The sequence below is a fragment of the Helicoverpa armigera genome, chromosome 6, assembly GCF_030705265.1.
Source record: "Helicoverpa armigera isolate CAAS_96S chromosome 6, ASM3070526v1, whole genome shotgun sequence".
NCBI classification, from domain to species: domain Eukaryota; kingdom Metazoa; phylum Arthropoda; class Insecta; order Lepidoptera; family Noctuidae; genus Helicoverpa; species Helicoverpa armigera.
In genome coordinates, this window is record NC_087125.1 from 9,541,824 (window position 1) to 9,562,707 (window position 20,884).

A 20,884-nucleotide genomic window follows, 5' to 3' on the forward strand; every position below is an offset into this window, starting at 1 on the left:
GAAAAACATAAATGTTATTAGTAACTTATTATAGCGTGTCAGTCATAAAATGAGACGAGGTAAAATAATACCTATTTAAAGTTGAATGTGAAAAGGCACGTGATAAGATGTATATCATAATGCATAATGCATTTTTTAAATGGTATTTAAAGAACATGATTTGTGATTAATGAGATTTTTCTTAATTTAAGACGTCATTTCTCTTACAAAGAGTATTTCAGGTAATTAATATTAAATACTAGCTTCCGCCCGCGGCTTCGCCCGCGCAGAGTTCGGTTATATCGCGTTTCCAAGAGAATGCTTCAAAAGTTCGGGATAAAAATTATACTATGTTCTTTCTCAAGGTCAACTCTATCTCTGTAACAAATTTTATTAAAATCAGTTTAGTGGCTTAGACGTGAAAACGTAACAGACCGACAGAGTTAGTTTCGCATTTATAATATTAGAAGGGATTTTGTGACGCAACACAATAATGACGCAACCGTAACTATTGCAGCCGATTCGTGGTTCCCTTACGTCAAACGCCGAGTGCCAGTCATCGACACGCAAGTTGAGGAGAAAAGCCCGATAGAGGTCGCTGTCGCCGAAATGGAAGGACAAGTCGCTGAACTACAGGAAATAGTCAACGCTAAGGCACCTGATATCAAGAAACTGCAGCTAAGGTAGGAGCCAAATTCAGACAAAAATAGCCCTTACAACTAAAGTGATAGAGTTGAAAATAAACTAGAACAAACGAAATTTTACCTGGAAAAATCACTGCGGTGTAAATTACGTACTGACTAATTATACTGACGAAAGCGGTTTTGGGGAAGTTAGATACACTTTCCCACTTGAAATCTGTACATACCTTGCTCAATAGGTAATGACGTTAATGAGGTAAAATAAAAACCCTAAGGTAAACCGTTGTTTGAGTTACCTTCCTGGTTTATCGATTAAAAGTTTTCCCATCACGCTTTCTCCGCAAACCTTGATATTTGATGACCTATAAACATGCGTCACTTCACCGGGTTTGACAAACATGTGACAAAAATATTCCGGACAAAGTAGGCCATATAAGCTGTATGACTGTTGCTGCTTTCATCCAAATCATACACACACATACTCACACACTTTCGCTTCTGAAATATAACTATGACGGACTATAACGTTAAACAAACCATTTTCAGTTGTCTAATTAAAGATTTGACCAATGGGCGGCAATTACACGACTGGTTATGATTTGGGTATCGTCATAGTTAAATAGTGAAACTCACCCTTAGTGTGATAAATAAGGGGGATTCTTCGAAAGAGTCACAGCGGCCCTGGTACATAAAGGGCTTAAGAAGGAATAGGGTTTTAGTCAGAAAGAATCTGACACTTCCTCACGCTGCTAACACACAGCGGGATTTTCATTTCATGATTTTCTAGTGATAAATATTATGATTTGTATTAACCAGGTTACAAGGAAGCGTATGCGTCCAAGTGAACGCTGGTCCACTGGCGTACGCGAATGCTTTCCTCGACCCAACTCTTGCACAGATGTATCCTGACGAAATGGTGGATAAACTCAAGGCTATATTCAAGTGAGTATTGTTCGTTTTTAGACACTCATCTGGACTATTAAGTCTAAAACCATCAACCCGTATTAACCAAGTGATTAACGCTCAATCCTTCTCTGAATGAGAGGAGGCTTTTATTCATATGCATTACGATAAAATTTTCGCAATATATAAATCCTCTTATAAACTCTGGTCAGATGGATTTTATTACACTAACTATTATTGAGCTCCATAAAAAATTCCCCTACATTTCCATTGAGGAAATAATTGCAATCATTCACAGAATTCAGCCAGAATTTATTGTCAATGCCTAAATAATTCACAATTTAGCCTATATCGACCGCGCCTCAACCTTCATTCATAAATCAAATTCATTGATGTATCGTGTTTGAATGCAATTCGCATGAACTGGGCTTCAAGGATAGAACATGATTCAAAGCCCTAGTTTATACATTGAAAAGGAGCATCCACAGCAACTGGGCTACATGTGTATTATCATAATAGATGCCCAAAAGGTTGACCATCTAATGGGCTACCATTTCTCAGCTTTATGTTTGCTCTTTATATTCCTAATAAAAAAGTGACTAAATGGCGAAATTAAAAAAATAATAAGACAGATACTTTTTTTGAAGACTACTAAAAATAAACCTTTATTTCACAGAGAGTTCCTAACCGTGTGCCACGCAGCTTTGCAACTGAACGCCAAGCTCATCAGCTCCGACCAAGTGACATACCACGAGGCTTTAGAGTCCAACTACTACAAGCTCAGCCATTCCCTCTCCGGTATGTTAGGCCAGCCCTTACAGGACATCTTAGTCAACGGCAACTTGAGCACGACCGTCCCAGGAGTCGAACTGGAGTCCAGCAATGCTTGAACATTAGTTCCTATGATGTCCTAGCTGGACAGCGTTTGCGCTGAACGAATCTCGCCCTTATTGCGCTCTCAATAAAGTCGCATATTGAAATCAACGGTCCTATATGACGTTTCTCAACTAGCGATACTCTGTCCTGCTAGGACAGGTTATTCGTCTCAATATCAAGTATTAATCTTTAATGTAGCGGAAATGTAATCCTGCGCACGATTTATAAAGTTTCGAAACGAGAAATCTACTATGCCAATTGCACGTGTTAGTAAGTACTTACGAAAAATGTCGTTGATACGGCTTTGCCAAAAAACTGACTGTCCAATGAATTTTCAACAATGAGGTCTCAAGCGTTTTATGCGCTCCACGAAAATAGTACTGGCTATAAATAATAATTATAGCCAACCTTGCCTTAAACCAACAAAATCTCAAAAAAAGAAGTTGATTCAAGTCTCAATTTGTCTTAAGACTGCTCTCCATTTTATGAACACATCTTAGTCCAATGTAGATAGTGCACCTATAAGTAAGGTCTCAAAATATTACAACTAAGAGTTGAATACTATTTAAAGTTTGTATCCGATAGGGTTACGTACTTTTTAATATGCGACTATGATGATAATAAGGGATTTATTTAGCGAAGTCACTTATATGCCATACGAATTTTAAAAAAATGATGAGTCATCCAAAAGAAAGTAGGTATTTACGGAATTTGTCTTTCTCAGGTGAAAATACAAAATTATTTACTGAACAGCCCACTATCAGTTGACTGCCAAAACATAAATTATTCTTAATTAGAGAAACATACATCTAATATATCAGTCAGTAAAATACAAATCTTTTGAACATCATAGCCGCATAATAAAATTAATCTGCCTTATTAAAGGAGATTAGATTCAATTGACCTCTTTACCTTTATAAGAGTAGTAGCTGAAAACATCGTTATTATCCTATTTACTAAGGTAGGACTATAGATCTGAGTTCTTAGATAAGGCTAGGTCACATTCACATACCACCATACATGTAAGATTCACTGATTTTCGTATTACGGAAGCTGTGACAAGACTCAAGTGCAATTTCAAATTCGATTCGATTTATGAACTTTCAATCTGTGAAAAAGCTTTGTGCTTGAGTATCTTCCTGAAAATCCATCCTTAATAATCGAAAGGGTTGCCAAAAATTTGGCCACGATAGACCTTTTCTAATCAAAATAATAATTAGTCATAATTGGATAAATATAATGTGATATAATTTTTTACACACACGAATTAAAAAGCTTGCCAATGAGAACAAATTTATTTCACAATTGAATAGGACAATAATTGGTTCTGATAGAATCTGTTGGGTGTCACCTGATCTAAACTATTATTGTTATTACCCTTTTTAGCAGATAACGAGACATAGTTTCAAATAGAGTTGTCAGTTACCTAATAGCCTTTTAAACATTGAGGTCATGATAGATAAACTTACTTGTTTCGGCACTTAAAGGTACCTTAGTTAATGGCATGATTATATTACATACATATGTATCGCAAATTAACAATTTCCACATATAAATCAACAATAACATTGCCTAACTTCAAAACCTTATTAATTTGTATAATTTCATTCATAGAGAACATAGATAAACTTTTCATTCAGGTGACCCGCATCCAACAGATTTGTTGCAAACCTACACTGGTTAAAATAAACAATAAGTTATATTCTAAAAACAATTCTAAATAAGGGAGGAAATATACTCGTCATAAACAGTATTTATATAAACAGTCAATTACAAATTCCATCCTGTGACAACCGATTATGTTTTTAAATAATTAAGATCTGAAAAACCATTGAAGTGCCATGACTGATATTTCTCTCTTATCTAACCTAGGAACCTATATCTAGACTAAATAATAGTCTTACGAGCACAAACTATCGATTAAAAATTATAACGTAGCTAGGATTTGTACCCTCAGTAGAAATACCTAAGAGTATCAAGTCATTAGTAAACTGCTGTTTGCTAGTATTGCCATGCTTAACGTAACTAGTTTTTAAGGATTTTTATCCCGGTTTGATGTCATCCTAACGACCGATTTCTTTGAGTATCGTTGGAACCCCTTCACACAGAAAAAGGTACTTTTTTATATCCCTCTACATATTTCATAGATTGCTAGAAAATCTGATCATTTGTTTGTTATTAAACGGTACGGAAGAAATCGGTCTTAAGTATCTAGTTCCTTATTACTTTTTTGTCTTACTAACACTCTTAGTATTCTCTGTAACTAATTATTATATTGTAAGTTGTAAACTCTGAACAATAAGTGTGATGTATTTTTTGTATTCTTAAATTGTATTCACTCGCTCACGATACCACCCTATTTTGTTATTTCTTTTTATGATCGGGACCTGAACTTTGTTTTTGGTACTTTTAGGGGTCTCGTAAAGTTATTCAGTTTATATACCCAATACCTACTGCGGTTTATCGACATAATTGTCGCTCTAACTTGAGTGGCCGTCTTTGCTGAACTGTGGAACTTAATACATTGAAAGCCTTCTACGAATGCGATGCTAGTAAAATCAAGACAAGTAAGAACATAAAAATATATATTTAACTTTTACGAGATCCGATAAGGAAGATTACTTTTCTATAATATATTAAGTACTTCATCAATTGCTATTTTATAAATTACGAACTCAAACCTGACATTAGATGTAGGTAAACATTTATTATTATTTTTTATATCAGAATTTTAATATTGAGTTAAGTACTGTTTTATTCATTTGTGTAAGAAAGTTTATTACGCAAGTTGTACGTCTGTTTAATTTATTTTGTTGTTTGTTCGTAATACATAAGGCTTCATTTAGTATTTATCAATGGCTGAAAACTACGCCGTCATGTGCTACCACGGATACACTATACATATACTTGGCTCAGTCTCATATTTATTTATATCGATGTACCAGATCATACTCTAATCATAGATTTCCGAGAAGCTAAAATTAACTTTCCAAATAATCGTCAGGAACTCCAAACGATCATTTAAGTATTAACTCAATCATAATGTAGACAAAGAGTCGTATCATAAACAACACAATTCGATTTGCACGCACCCTCGCTTGCCTGTACCAGCTAAATAAATAAGAGCACTTAAAAATATGATTTGTCTATGTCATGATTGAAATAACTACCGTGGTGGTGACTTTATTCTTAAAAAACTGTAATGTACTACAATTTATTCTATACTGCCTGATAAGAGAAATTTGAATTATATAATACCCTTAGAGATGGTTTACTCTCTATGAAACATCTTATAAGTTGTTCTTATTGAGCCCAATAATGGCTACTATAATTCAGATTTCTCTTACCATGCTATTTACGCCATGAACGTTCTCAAAATACTCCATTCCATTGCTTATTTATTTATATTGAAATATTTGTAAGTTGGGAGAGGGTTACATTATTATTCATCATGCTATATTTATTTATGTATGAATAGTGGAATAAATCTCATACTCAATGCCTTGCTTTATTAAAATAGTTTATGTATGTCACATGTTTATGTCATAAATGTTAAGTATATTATTTATTCGAAAAGTCATCAAATTAAACTTTTGTATTTGCTTTAACCATCAAGGGTACTTAATTAACATGGTGTCACACATCTCTAAATTTAAAAAAGTAGAACAAAATTATCATGTAGCTAAAATTTACTTCTTATTATTAAATTGTCGATATTTTAAACTAGATATAATGTGGAATATAATAATTATTGGATTATTTAAACTGTTTAACACCAATTGTATGTGATTAATATTCTTGTATATGTTATTTCCTTATTTATTTTTGATGTCGACAATACTGACAGAGTTCTAACTTATATTCAATTTGATCTTTACGGGCTGTGTTGTTGTGGGTAGATTACTGTAATTTCAATTACCTGTGAAGATGTACTACATTAGTATGAGTTTTTAACACAAATTGTTATGAACTAGCACGAAATTTAAAGCAAGACTTGTTCTGAACCTTACTGAATTGTAATCTAAATTTCATGTTTTAATACATTTTATAAAAATAAACGTCTTTTCATTTGCCTTCACCCTTTCGCTAAATTATCTAGGTGATGAAAGTCCCTACGATTCCTGTTAAAAAAAGCGAAGTGTACACTACGGGTACTAGTTACTTTTTATCCTGTATTCCTCTCGTGACGTGCGGTAGTAACTATCAACACGATTCATGCTTGAGGACATTTAAACTTGGCATATCATAAAAAAGCAAGATACCTACTGTTTTCATAAATCATATTCAATAAATTATGGTAAATAATGTTAACATTTCCATTGTATAACGTCTTTTAACTTTTAAGCAGCACCTGCAATGGTATTGTAGAATTTTGTCGAATTCATAAATTACGCCACTTGTTCAAATACCTAAGCTGGCTTGACATTTCGGATAGCCTAGAGAAAAATATCAAAGAAAAATTAGAAATCGATGCAACTTTGAAATAAAATGGATTGGTATAATAGTACGTAAGGCATTTTAATTTATTAATTGAAAGCATGCTAGATGGATCAATTTAAGTATTCTTTATTGGCCGTTGAGCTACCCTCATCGTCAACGGACAACGGAGCTATAGGCGCCGATCCGCTAGCAAGCAACTTAAATTACTACTGCTTCGCGATGAGTGCTGAGACCTAATGATGATTGAGACATATGATTTTGTAAATAAAGCTTTAAGCTGATAATCGTACCCAGATTGATAGTATTTCCTGATTATATTAACAATTCTATGGATACGATACACACCTATTGGAATAACAGAAATGTAAGGTAATTAATTATAACGCAACTGAAATGAAAACTTTTTTTTAAGTCGGTTAAAATGTAAGAAAACCTCAGACATTTTAACGTAAAAAATTGTTTCCTTGCCTCATAAAATAAAAAAGTTAAAACGAATACAGGCTTCTCTATGGGTTCGGTTGTCTACGAATGACAATCACTAAATGTTGGATCACACCATAATAAACCTTATTACTAAAGCAATAGAATTGATTGCATTTGTCAGTAATTTTGGTAAATCGTCCAAATAGAATGACAGGAATGTCATGCTAAAATCTATATTCTCTAGCAGTTTGCATTTATGTACATATAAATTTAATGTAGGTATACACAAGAAGAAGAGTTAAACCTGAGTGCACTTTGAGTGCTAATAAAAAAGCTGTTATTGTGTTATCATTTCGAATACTTGACAAGGACATGGAAGACGAATTAGAAGACAGAGTTTTGTACCAAACATATCTTTCATTTATGAAAATCTTGTCACGTTTCACTAGTAGTGTTCCGCTTGATACTCCCGTGAGCTATTTATGGAAGATGGTGCGCCTTTATTTACTTCGGTCTGAAGTGGTTGTGTTCACGCTAGGCATAATATTATTTTTTATGTACTTGCAAACGATCGAGCAATGGAGTCGCACTATGCTGAGCAGATTGTCGCAGGCTATGAGTCCTATCAGTGCTGTTCAACGGATGAAGATCTTGGAGGGCTCCGACGCTGATAAGCAAAGCTGGGAGCAAAAGGGGACGTTGAGCGCTGCTTATGCAATCAAAGGCAGGCGAGCTCACATGGAAGACCGATTTATCATCAACGAAAACATAAATAACACTGGGATCTCACTGTTTGCGATATTTGATGGACACGGGGGTGAGTTTGCCGCCAACTACGCAAAAGACCATCTGATTCAAAACCTTTATAATAAAATAGTGGAATTACATGCCTTTAAGGATGGCAAAATAATAAGTACACCCGTGACGGAAACTTCTGAGGAGTCCAAACCAAAGGAAGAGAATAATATAACTGTTGACAGAAAATCTAGCTTTAAAAAATCTGTGAGTACTGCGGACGATACATCAAAGAAGGAAATCACAGATCCAGAGCTTTTGGCACAGCTGTCCAAAGCAAGGCCTATCACCAGGGAAGTGAGACCAGCCGCCAAGCCTGTCAAGAATGTGCCCAAGCCACTATCCAGTTACATGGATAAGGGGAAGATAAACTATGGCAAACTGTTGACCGATGAGGTGCTGGCTGCTGACAGGCTTCTGGTTGAAGCTGCAAAAAGGTCCTTGAATGTAGCGGGCACTACAGCTCTGCTTGCTGTGATGGAAGGCAACCACCTCATCGTAGCTAATGTGGGGGACTCAAGAGGAGTCATGTGTGACTTGCGTGGAAATGCTATTCCTGTGTCATTTGACCATAAACCACAACAGGTGATATAATCTGATAGTTTTTATTATAGGCCCTATTCATGTTTCATTGAGAATATTTTTTAGATCAATATCCATAATTCAGTTTTATAGTGACTGTTTTTATTTTAGGTCCGTGAACAGAAAAGGATTGAGGCTGCCGGTGGCTACATAGCATTTAATGGAGTATGGAGAGTAGCGGGAATATTGGCAACATCACGCGCTATGGGAGACTATCCTTTGAAAGATAAGAAATTTGTTATTGCTGACCCTGATATTTTAACTTTTAACCTTGACGACCACAAGCCTATGTTCTTAGTTCTTGCATCTGACGGACTGTGGGATACCTTCTCTAACGAGGAAGCTGTAAAATTCATTAAAGAAAGGCTAGATGAACCTGATTATGGAGCTAAAAGTTTAACACTACAAGCATACTACAGAGGATCTGTAGATAACATCACAGTGTTAGTTATCAATTTTTTAACCAATAAAGTATTTGCTGCAGTCTCACCGTAAATATTTTGGGTATTGTATACACTAGCGTGTCAAATTCTAAAATCTTACAATTTATGAAACATTTACTTGAATTTTAACCCTAAAATTGTAAGTTTTCTACTAACTCAGTATCGAAAATACATGCGTGAAAATATTATCGATTTATTTTCACTGCATTTTCCTACGGGATACTTATAAGTAACAAAATGTAATACTAACTGTTGTCTTTGCATAATACTTATGAAGTAACATTAAAATGCATATTATAAATCATTAAAGACATAATATATTCAAACAAATGTTTAAGTAGGTAGTTCATAATTGTATGTCTTTTTTTAACCATAATAATGTATTTATTTTTGTGAAACATTTAAGAGTTAGTCATCATAACAAATAGATGTTTGTTGTATAAGAGTATAACATAATATCAAAATTGCATTTTAAACTACTGATGATATTAATACCTACACATTATCTGATTGTCCTAGTATAGATAGTTGTCATCAAGTTCTGTATTATTCCACTTTAGTATCTGCAGTGTTCATGTTTATAGTTTACCTGTGAAATTAAATAATATCATCTTGGTATATATTGATGTTACTGTTAAGATTATGGAAATTTTGTATATAGTTACGTCCAGTAGATTATATATTACTTAGATGAGAGTCGTTTATATTTTTGAATGTATAGGGTCATATTTTTGAAAATCTAAAGTTTTGAATTTATGGATGGTTGTGATGTGGATACAGTTTTCAAATTGGGTGGTCTATAAGATTAATATTTTATTGTTTACCCATCATTATACCCTTTGTCCTCTTGACAACTGTTTTACATATATGTAATATTATAATTATATTGTAATAATATGTAATATTTTATCCTCATAAGATACCTACATACCCTGCTTATCATCGTCAAATGCTATGGGATTGTTGCTTTATCATCTTTTAAATGTTGGGTGTAGATAAATAATTTCCTTTAGGCGAATAGATGGTAAAATGGTAAAAAAACGATTTTGTATTTTTTGTGATATTGGTACATAGGTTCTTATTTCCCTTCAATGTATATGGTACTACTTACTGCATTTCCTTCTGTTTGAGTATTATTTTTTATTCAAAGTGCGTTCATATTTGCCTGTGGTGCTAGTCATATTTTTGTAGTTTTATATTATTTTTCTCCAATATTTTACTTGCATAATAAGGCACTACAATTGCTGTTAATTAATTAGAGCTTTTATAAACTTTATAATAAGAATGGTTTTTTAATTCTTATTTTCATGTTCACCAGGTTTATGTATCAATAAGACCAAATAAGTAGTTTTTATTCATAAGACATTATTTTTCAAAATCCGGTAAATAATCATACATCACCAATAAATATTTTTTGAATCGTCGCTGGTTCGTTATAGTTGCGTGTCACGAATGCAATTTTTCACCCCTGAACAATTTAGCCCATGTTTAAACTTCTTACCACATCAGGAGATAGTTTTATAAATAATCCTATTTGTTGATCTGGTGAGATGACGTGTTTCATTACGATTCATAAGAGATAGCGTCATCAACGATTTATTGTATAAATAATGATGATAGGTAGTCTGGTTGATTTTACCGTTGGTATTTTTTTATTTTTACTTTTATGTGGGAACAGCCTTTTCAAGACACCTATTTTTGTAATTATATCTTTATACAGAAAAGGATTCTAACGTTCTATTTAAGTACAAAAAATGTTTATAAAGTATATCTGTCGGCCTATGAAGAATGGCGTATTACTATCTTTTAACTACACGTTTTTGGGGCCAAAATGAATCTACTTTCTACTTGACCTAATTGATGCCTAGTATGATATTGGTCACAATTGAAAACATTGTATTTTAATAGGTAAGGTCAAGGTGCCAAAATTATTTGGATTATGTAATAGTTTGATAATGGTCTGGATTGCGTAACTATGTGTTTTGCATTTTAACAATGTGGGGTGTTTAAACACATAACAGAAGTAAGAAGAGTTAGCCCTTGTTGTGTTACCCTATATTTTGTAGTGATTTTAACATATGTATAAGTAGTTAGGATTTTTGTACATAATCAGTGTTATATATGTGTAAATCTACCAAAGCCTCAAAGGTTTATATGTTGTCCAAATGTCTTACTGCTTGCCTCAGGTCTACCTACCAAAGTATAACAATACTGTACGTAATACTTAATAAATGGTATCTTGAAATCTTGGTGTTTTATTTGTAATTAAATAGTACAAATATAATGAATCATTATTTTTTTTTGTTGGTACTCAAAAGGCTCCGAAACTGGTAAACCGATTCGAAAAATTTATAGCTACCAACACTTTTCTTTCCCGAGTAACACAGGCCTGAAATCGCAAGGAAACAGCTAGTACACAATATCTAGCAATAAAACACAATTTGTGTGTTACGTTCTATATCGCAGCAGCAAAATCAATCATCATCAATTGAAACTACCTACACGCGTAAAGTCAATACCTACGTGCCATGTATTTTACGCTCTCTTATCGGTACAGAACAATAATTTGCGATACCAAGACGATTGACGCCTGTAATGCGGTGAAATACATGAAAATGTTTTTAGCTGCCAAGAGAACTGTTCTACAATGAGCATTGTGGTACGCGGATGCTTTCAGAATCCATTTTTTTTATCTTGGACGATGTATTTTGTTTGGGTCTGATTTTGACTGAAATTATCTTTAGCTCGAATGAGTCTAAGTACCTATAAAATGAGGATATTGAGAAAACCCACATACCTACAAAAATTAAGTTTTATATAGACGAGAGATAAAGAAAAGCAATTATTTTTAACACTTTTATTTATATAAAATATTTGAGTAGGCTGTTCCACCCAGCCTGTAATTTTGTAACAAAACATTACCCTAAAACACATAACACAAATTGTTATTTTAACACATTTCTTGCTGTTACAAAAATCTTAGACACGCAAGTTTAAATACATACATGATATTTTACGCTAAACCTATAGCTTACATGCTAATGGCATATAATAATTGGCTCTGATACAACTAAAACCTACTACTCAGCATATAGGTACATATTATGCAATTAATGTAAAACTTATTTGGACAATACATGCACAAGAACTAAAACTTAACCCTTTATTACAAGTTATTAATTCAAGTATAATAATTATGTATTTGTTACTGTTTATTAATTAAGCTTCAATATTTCGAGTCTATCTAAATTATGACTAGATGATACCTGAACTCTATGCGAGTTGCCTATAAGATGCACTGATTATCACAATTTTTCTCAGGAATGTCAATCAGCGTACATAACTTTCAAGTGTTTATTTACATAAATTGCACAATAAAATTGTAAAGGCACTGCAAAATATAATGTAGCGGCTTACACTATCCAGTCGTAGGCACTATTACTATTCATGAATATCTGTGTCTACAATGTAGGTAACTTAAAACAACAATTACGTTACCGTACATAAGTACGAGTGTGGTCATCTATTTCATAAAACATATATTATATTAAGGTCTATCTACATTAAGACGTTTGTGTGATAAATTGCATTATTATTCCGTTGTACGCCACTTTCACAGAATCTCGAATTCGTCGTCCGAGTCGTCGAATTGTCTGTCTACGTCTTCAAATTCTGTAACAATAAAATCAACACATTAACCATTTTACATTCGATTATACTCTTTGAGAGATGAGATGAGATCAACGATTTTTTTATTTTTTTGCTGTACCGATTTGATAAATAGTTTCACTTGAGAAGATATATCCAAGCTATCCCTATATGACAAAGGAAGCTCAATTTTATGTTTTCACGTGACGCGGCGCGGGTAAGACCGCAGGAGACAGTCAGAGACGAATAGACCTGCAATGGCCTTTGGGTTATTTTTAAGTGATTGAGTGTGTAGGATAATAGCACAGTAGTTATTTTACTACACAGTTTATACAATAGTGAGAATCATAAATTACCTGTAAATAATGTAGTATTCTGTAAATCGATGTCCGATGTCATCGGCCCCCAGTGCGACGGTCGCTTCTCGCAGATTTCGAACAGGGGCTGCGTCTCGCACATTAGCTTAGTTTCTATAGTCGCACACAATTCTTCAAAATCGGTTTTTGTTCTACACAAGAAACACTGCAACAAATAATGTTTTTAAACACTTAAATTGATTACTGAAAATATATGCGTAATGGACTTATGACGATCTTCCTTAGCGAGAGATTTCCACCACAACCGATACATTTAAATATTTAAAAGAGATACCAAGGTATAGATATTTTGTATGTCAACTCACCACTGCTACAGAGGGATCCATTGCCAGCATGGGTATCCGGGAAGCATATTTACAGTGATATGAGCAGTCCATTTCCTTTTGTTCATCAGTCAATTTAGTCTGTAACAAGGCAAAAAATGGTTTCTCCAAACAAAATATCCTTAAAATTAATATTATTGCAGTATTTACTGTTATCGTAAACTGAGCTACCGCGCTTAGGTTAGGTTAGGTTAATGTACAGAGGTATAATGCAATCAACTTGCTTTTTATTTTATTTTTCAAGATAATCTCTAACAATATTTTAGATATGAAGAGTTTCTTTGTTTATGTGTTAGACATCCATCTTAAAAAAATATTTTAGGGTAAGATAGTAAATTCTAGTAAAGTCGTGGTGGCATAGTGGGTAAAGGACCAGCCTCTCAAGTATGAGGGCGCGGGTTCGATCCCAGGTCAGGCAAGTAGGTACCAATGCAACTTTTCTAAGTTTGTATGTACTTTCTAAGTATTTCTTAGACACCATTGACTGTGTTTCGGATGGCACGTTAAACTGTAGGTCCCGGCTGTCATTGAACATCCTTGGCAGTCGTTACGGGTAGTCAGAAGCCAGTAAGTCCACCAAGGTAGACGCCAGTCTAACCAAGGGGTATCGGGTTGCCTGGGTAACAGGGTTGAGGAGGTCAGATAGGCTGTCGCTGCTTGTAAAGCACTGGTACTCAGCTGAATCCGGTTAGACTGGAAGCCGACCCCAACATGATTGGCAAAAAGGCTCGGAGGATGATGGTAAGATAGTAAATTCTAGAGCAAAGCTATTTTTATCCTACTGCACGACTTAACTCCAATGGGGTGCGGATGAAACCATTGCCAGAAGCCAGTCATTAATATTTCTGGTCATAATTCTGCTATTTACCTCAACTAAGCCAGATTTCTGCGTGGTGTGTGGGTCCAAGTAAATGACTTCGTCTTCCACACACCCCACTAGGTACAGGGCCTGGTTGGGCTTGCCGCCGATCACGCCGATGGATTGAGGACATTGGAAACATATCTGTAACACAGGAAATTAAATTATTTTAATATAGTTGCATTAGCATACAGTTTTTACTGTGTAATAAACTCGGGTGATGGATGTAGATTCTAGAGTCAAAACTTTGACTTTGATTTTAGACATAATAAATACTCCGTTTCATGATAGTTTTTTTATTACTAAATACATACTCATTATGTCAGTGTTTCCGAACTATGCAAAATGTGCAGTAATTTAAACAAAGGTGAGGTGACAGTTTAGCCTATTTTTAAAGCCTGAAATAATACTATTCCAGATTCATATGAAGCTAGGCTTTTTTGAACAGACCATTGGTACATAAAGAGAAGTTTACCTTCAAGCCATCAATGTAAACGGGGTTAATCTCGCTAAGGCCGAGCCTGAGCGGCACCATCAACAGCAGGGGCATCCAGTCAGACACCACGCAGTCCGGAGTCGCCGACGTATCGCCTCTGTCGTTGTTCACTACACATTGCTGTACTGGAAACACATTAAAAACGTACAATCAGCTGAATTGAGTAAATACCTACGCTTTTAGGTAAGTTTTTCAAAAAGATGAGTGGAAAGGTTTTTTAACATTTGTCGAGTGTCTTATAAAGACTAAATTACTTTTGCAGACTTGTTATTCAATTATGCCTGCTCAGAAATACAATTCCATTTGCAAAGGTATACCGGTCAAATGACGCCATTCGTCAACATGGAAAGTATTTAATTTTAGTTAAGTGCTTTATTTAAGTTGTGCTCAAACAGGTCCATATTCCTTTAATCTTGAACAATGTACTGCATAAAATATTATGAAATACTAATGAAGAATTTATTATAGACTTTTAAGTATCTACAGATACAATTGTTATTTGTCTAAGGTGACTTGTCAAGGTTGTTAGCAAGCAACTACAATAATGTAAACACCTTAATGCTTGTGTCACATGCAATATGCGTGATTACAAGTTATTTAAAAACATGAGAAAGTCATCTACTTTAGGGCCTATGCACACCACGTTTTTTAAACGCGCCGGCGCGTTTTTATAGTTTGTTGTCGTTTGTATCGATACAAACGCGCGGCACCGGCGCGTCTGTATCGATACAAACGCACGTTTGCTTCGCGTCTGCATCGCTACAAACGTGCGTTTGCATCGCGTCTGTATCGCTACACACGCAAGGGCGGATCCAGCTTCGGCGCCAGGGGGGGGTCACACAGTCGTGATCAAGTCACAAAAAATATTATATTGTAGCTTTTACTTCTTTTAATATTAAAAGTAGTAGTAGGTATAAATACAAAAAGCGCGATCGTAGCGAGCTTGAAATTTTTACGAATGATAAGAAAAGTGTTTTCATGTAGAAAATGGGCCGAGCAGAGTGATTGCAATTTCTTGTATTTACGCTACGAACACGTGCTAAACAAAAAAGCGCGAGCGAAGCGAGCGCGAAAATTTTTGTTCAGGTCGAGGACTAAGGTTAAAAAAGTGTTTTTATGTAGAAAATGGTCCGAGCTGTGCGAACGCGATTTCTTCGACAGAATCACAGATGGGAAATAAAAAAAAGCGCGAGCGAAGCGAGCGCGAAAATTTTTATTCAGTTCGAGGACTAAAAGTAGATGAAAACGATTTCTTGCTGTATAACAAATATACAGCACAAATACAAGAAAGCGCGATCATAGCAAGCACGATTTTTTTTAGGTTGAAGACTAAACGTTTGAAAAGTATTGTGTACGCAGAAAAGGGCGCGTACGTTTTTTATTGCAGCAACAGTAAAACATTTTCTGTGAAAACTTCAATTGTCTTACTATTGGTAAGGGTTCATGAGATCAGGGCCGTCTCTAGCTCATGTAGCGCCTGGGTGCAATCATCACCCAAGCGCCACCTATGTATCTATTGAAAGATTTTGAGTAGTACATATTGATCGAAGTACTTTACAAGGAATATAAATAAGAACGTTCGAACGAAAGTCACTTTTTTGGTAGGTAAAGGACTTAAAAAAAATGTTTCCAAATCATTGTAGGCTTAAACTGTCGGCCAGATTTAAGTTATGAAAGTCGAGACAGGACAACGTAATTGTAAAAATTAGCGCGAGCGAAGCGAGCGCGAAAATTTTTTAATTTTGGGCCACAAAAAGTTCGTAAGTTTTAAAAAAAGAAGAGCAAACTGTTTTGTTTTTGAGGACTCCATTAATATATTTTTTTGCTAAATTTTACTTATGAAGCTAAGAAGGCAAGGCGTATATAATATTGCGCGAGCGAAGCGAGCGCGAAATTTTTTGAGCCTACGACACAAAAGCACCTGATTAAGGCCATTTTTTAAATTATTTGTTTGAAGACTCACAAATCAGACTGGGAATTATGTACAAATGAAAAGGAACCGTGATTAAAGCGAGTGCCATTTGTGTTCGTTGATTCGGTGCGTCAATAAAAATAATAAGAATCAGAAATACAGTACAGACACAGTCATTTACTCGCGAGCGTAGCGAGCTAGAATTTTTCACTTAGTTGGAGGATGTTAAAAGTTAAAAATAAATTAATAAACGAAATTTCCTGGTGGTGGGGCGTCCCGCGGCGCCTCTGATATCGAGGCGCCCGGGTTATTCGCACACCCTGCACCATAGGTTAAGACGGCCCTGCATGAGATACAGCATGTAATGTAGACAACCCAGACAGTGGATTCTTAGTAACAGGGTCCCGTTTCCTCCTTTTGGGTACAGATAAAGAGTAAATACATAAAGAATAGAGAGCGAACCTCTCTACTCTCTCTACCTGTAACTATGTAGGTTCCTACATACCTACCTATTCATTCGGAATAAAAATTATCTTATACTTATAACAAAAACATAAAACATCGTGTTTAACCATTTCAATTATTGGTCCTCTAAGGTCCTGGACCTGGCCCAGGGGGGGGTCATGACCTTGTGACCTACCCCCTGGATCCGCCGTTGTACACACGCGCGTCTGTATGTATACAGGTGTGCAAAGGTCTACAGGCTGCGTCTGTCTTGCGTGCGTAACGCGCCTGTATCGCTACAAACGCGCGTCGACGGCGCGTTTAAAAAACGTGGTGTGCATAGGCCCTAAGACTCAATGAACTCATTTTTTGGTCACCCAGGTAATTTATATGATAATGATTTTACTTACATATGTCCTCTTTGACAATAGTATTATCTAAAGCGACATGGATCACCAGGGAGCTCCATTTATCGTAAACTGCTAGCTTTCTGAAATAAACAAAACATATTGGCTTTATACAATGTGTTAAAAATTATAAACAAAATTGGATGTTATTTATCAATGAGGTTTTATTTATGTTAACAGATAAATATGCACATAACAAAGAAAACGTTTAAAAATCAAGTATGATTGGTTAACCAGCATATATGGACACATTCTTAAAGACTGGCTGAATTCCAAGGAGGGGCAACTTGCTGAGTCACAAAGAAATATTTTAATTTTTAATGAATGCAGACAGAACAATGTATTTGAACAATTGTTTTTTTACTTATACACGTTTTAGGTAAGTATCATTAACTACAGTACTAACCTTCATATTAATAAACACAGATAGATAGATAGATAGATAGATAGATATTCTTTATTAGGTACACCAATGTTACATTTTTGATCTTAAACTAGGTATTTAAAGTAGGTGACATAATGGGCGGTCTTATCGCTAAAAGCGATCTCTTCCAGACAACCTTAGGATTTATTATATAACTATAACACAGATTATAGTTACCAAAGAATAAGAAAGGAATAACCATACATTTAAATTGGTTTAAACTTGAATTAACTTTCATCATCTGCCTAGCACTTTTTGCTGGGGAGTTTGTTCCACCACTTCTTCTTCCAAGCAAAAACACATAGGAAGTGGTGAAGGGTGGGCGTTTTGGGGGCTGTCTTTTGTAAATTTGACGTTCAAAAAGTGCTGACTTTCAGCCTACTTTGAATAAATGATGACTTTTGATATTTGATTTGATTCAAATATTTTAGGGTCAGTTTCCAGTCTAACCAACCAAACACAGCTGAGTACTACTGTTGGGATGTCAAGCTCCAGTTTTGCTGACCTTCTCAAACCAGTTACTGTTAGTGAGGCTGGTTGTCAGACATGGATTACCTTTACACTCTGTGTTTATTGGTAAGGACTATGGCTTAAGATGATACAAAATGAGTATTAGCACTTACTTCAACACTTGTGCAACAGTGTTGGGTCCAAACCATTGGCCCACTTCCTTGCCTTCTGAAGCCCCCATCAATGCCACTTGATGGATTGAGTACGGAGCCTGCTTTCTCTCCTCAAACCTTTGAATTATCTTCAAGTATGTTGGATCTCTGAAAGTTTTAAATATATCTCTAGTATATTTCAGTTTCAATATAATCTCGAGGGCTAATTATGGGAAGAGATAACTTTTATATGAAGAATGTGTTTGACATTTTGACTTCTTTGAATAGAAAAGAAAAAGTAAAACTAACCATATTTATTCCTCATATAAAAGTAAAGTGATTATTGAAAACTCTGTCCTTAGTAATTTAAAATTATGTTGTACTAATATTTATTTATAAAGGACAATGGGCGATTCCGGTCCAAATGTCCACCACGAACGAGACCTATATGGCTAGATAGCCCGTTAAATGTAGAACATTTTTTGTTATTAAAGTAAAAAAAAATATAATGCCAGAAAAAAGTTATAGCAAAATCAAATACAACATTTTACAGATTTTAACAATTTCATTTTTTCAATTACTTTTCGTGATGTTCGATTTTCGTACTTTCTGTAACTTCCGACAAAATAGAATTGTTCATTATTAGAGAGAAGACACCACCAGTTACCGCTGGAACCAGGAATCGCTGAGTATATTCAAGCACTTCTGGCGCCTCAATTGGTTAGTGATTCGTACATCCATCGGGCAAAAATATGGGCTGTTTATATGCAAATGTGTCTTACTCATCTTAGTTTTAGATAAAGTGCGGAAATGGAAGTGGAGTAAAATAAAAAAATATAATGATAACATACAAAAAGTACCGAAAATTAAGAATACATTTTTGGCTATAACTTTTTTTTGGCATTGTTTTTTTTTTTACTTTCTTAGTAAAAGTTACTCTAAATTAAGTGGACTATTTAATTATATAGGTCTCGTTCGTGGTGGACATTTGGACCAGACTTCATACATTCTTGCCCAATCTCCTTTAGCTCTTTGAATTGAAACCTAACACAAGAATGTTTCAAGATATTTACTGCAACACTCTTGTTTCTTGTTGCTAATTGAACTATTTGCATATAAAACATTGAGAAAAACCCAGAAGTTATTTCATTAAAAGAATAGATTAGACATGCTATAATTCTATACTGATAAGCAGTCATACAATGTTCGCATGGGTCATTATAAACTTCTAGCTAATCATTTAACATTAAATTCATACTGATTGATACTTGATAGAAGCATTGTGCAAATTATTCATAGTTGTACATATAAGAATTATAATATATCTATTACTAACAGGAAAACTATTAATTTACATCATTGAATGCAATCAGCAACATGTTGCAATCTAGCTAGGCCTTCAAATAATGAATGGTTTACTAGTTTTGTCTGTTTTATAGAATAAAAAGCTTGTTCAAGTGTTGTTTACCTAGTCTCAGGTGTCCAAACCCAGTCAGCTGACAGATGTACTCTCACGAGCGCGACGCCTAAGACCATTTGTCCACATCGAAGCATGCAACCCCATCCTTTATCAGAAGTAAGACCTTCATCGCCTATAGGAATAAACCCTTTCCTATAGGTACACCATATAATTGACGTGATGTCCCTTCTGATGCGGTCCAAATCTGCAAATATAACTCCGTCATAATGATCGAATATTCGAATCATTATCATTATGTTTACGAATGATGAAAGGCAAGGCCCTCGACAACAATGGGCTGCGGCAGATTTACTTGGCATTGGATCTTTTACTTGTAGCTGTAAACAATAAATGAATAATCACGTACCCTGGACAGCGCTATATTTTTTTCCCAAGATCCATACACTCTCCTTTGTCTGAGGAATATCATCAGGCTCGACGTTATTACCGTCAGACGACAAGTAACATATATCAAACACGGCATCCATGTTCGAACATAATTCGATGGAGAACTCCAAGAAAACGAGTACGGAATTGTTACAAGTTGAAAAAGCAACGAGAAAAATAAACACGAATACGCCTTCCAACAAATAAACACAAGGATGAATGAAATGAATGAGTAATGACGAATGACGAGAAAAAGGAAAATTATCATTCATTCATTTTAGAAATGTCAAAGTCAAGAATAGAATATCATGTTCAAATGGAAAACCTGGAAAAACCAAGATAATATTTTGCTTCTTTTACTAAAAATATAGCGTGAATTCGTTTAAAAGATTTATTCAAACTTGAAATATATTGGAGAAGCATGACATGGGCTAGATATGAACATAGGAAACATCTGTATTGCG

The 20,884-nt window shown here is 34.9% G+C and overlaps 3 protein-coding genes across 3 annotated transcripts in view; 2 read left to right on the plus strand and 1 right to left on the minus strand.

Moving 5' to 3' along the window:
• The window catches only part of Ziz (Zizimin), a 37,467-nt gene extending 31,010 nt beyond the window's left edge, over nt 1-6,457 (plus strand). Inside the window, exons 32-34 of the mRNA XM_064035367.1 lie at nt 497-662; nt 1,437-1,562; nt 2,200-6,457. Coding sequence (XP_063891437.1) covers nt 497-662; nt 1,437-1,562; nt 2,200-2,413 — 506 coding nt within the window. The 3' untranslated portion in view covers nt 2,414-6,457. The remainder of the gene's footprint in view (nt 1-496; nt 663-1,436; nt 1,563-2,199) is intronic.
• Nucleotides 6,458-7,452: 995 nt separating this feature from the next.
• LOC126057091 (protein phosphatase 1L) lies at nt 7,453-11,327 on the plus strand. The gene is made up of 2 exons (XM_049852469.2): nt 7,453-8,642; nt 8,751-11,327. The coding sequence occupies exons 1-2, from the start codon at nt 7,635-7,637 to the stop codon at nt 9,132-9,134; spliced, it is 1,392 nt and encodes a 463-aa protein (XP_049708426.2). The 5' UTR covers nt 7,453-7,634; the 3' UTR covers nt 9,135-11,327.
• A 597-nt stretch (nt 11,328-11,924) lies between these two features.
• On the minus strand, nt 11,925-20,662 carry LOC110371085 (cysteine protease ATG4B). Its single transcript, XM_021327178.3, has 9 exons — nt 20,401-20,662; nt 20,043-20,238; nt 18,596-18,742; nt 17,552-17,631; nt 14,765-14,910; nt 14,299-14,433; nt 13,413-13,511; nt 13,087-13,252; nt 11,925-12,754 (listed from the first exon to the last, which is right to left on the minus strand). Exons 1-9 carry the CDS (start codon nt 20,519-20,521, stop codon nt 12,696-12,698), a joined length of 1,149 nt encoding a protein of 382 aa, XP_021182853.2. The 5' UTR covers nt 20,522-20,662; the 3' UTR covers nt 11,925-12,695.
• Between the last annotated feature and the right edge of the window lie 222 nt (nt 20,663-20,884).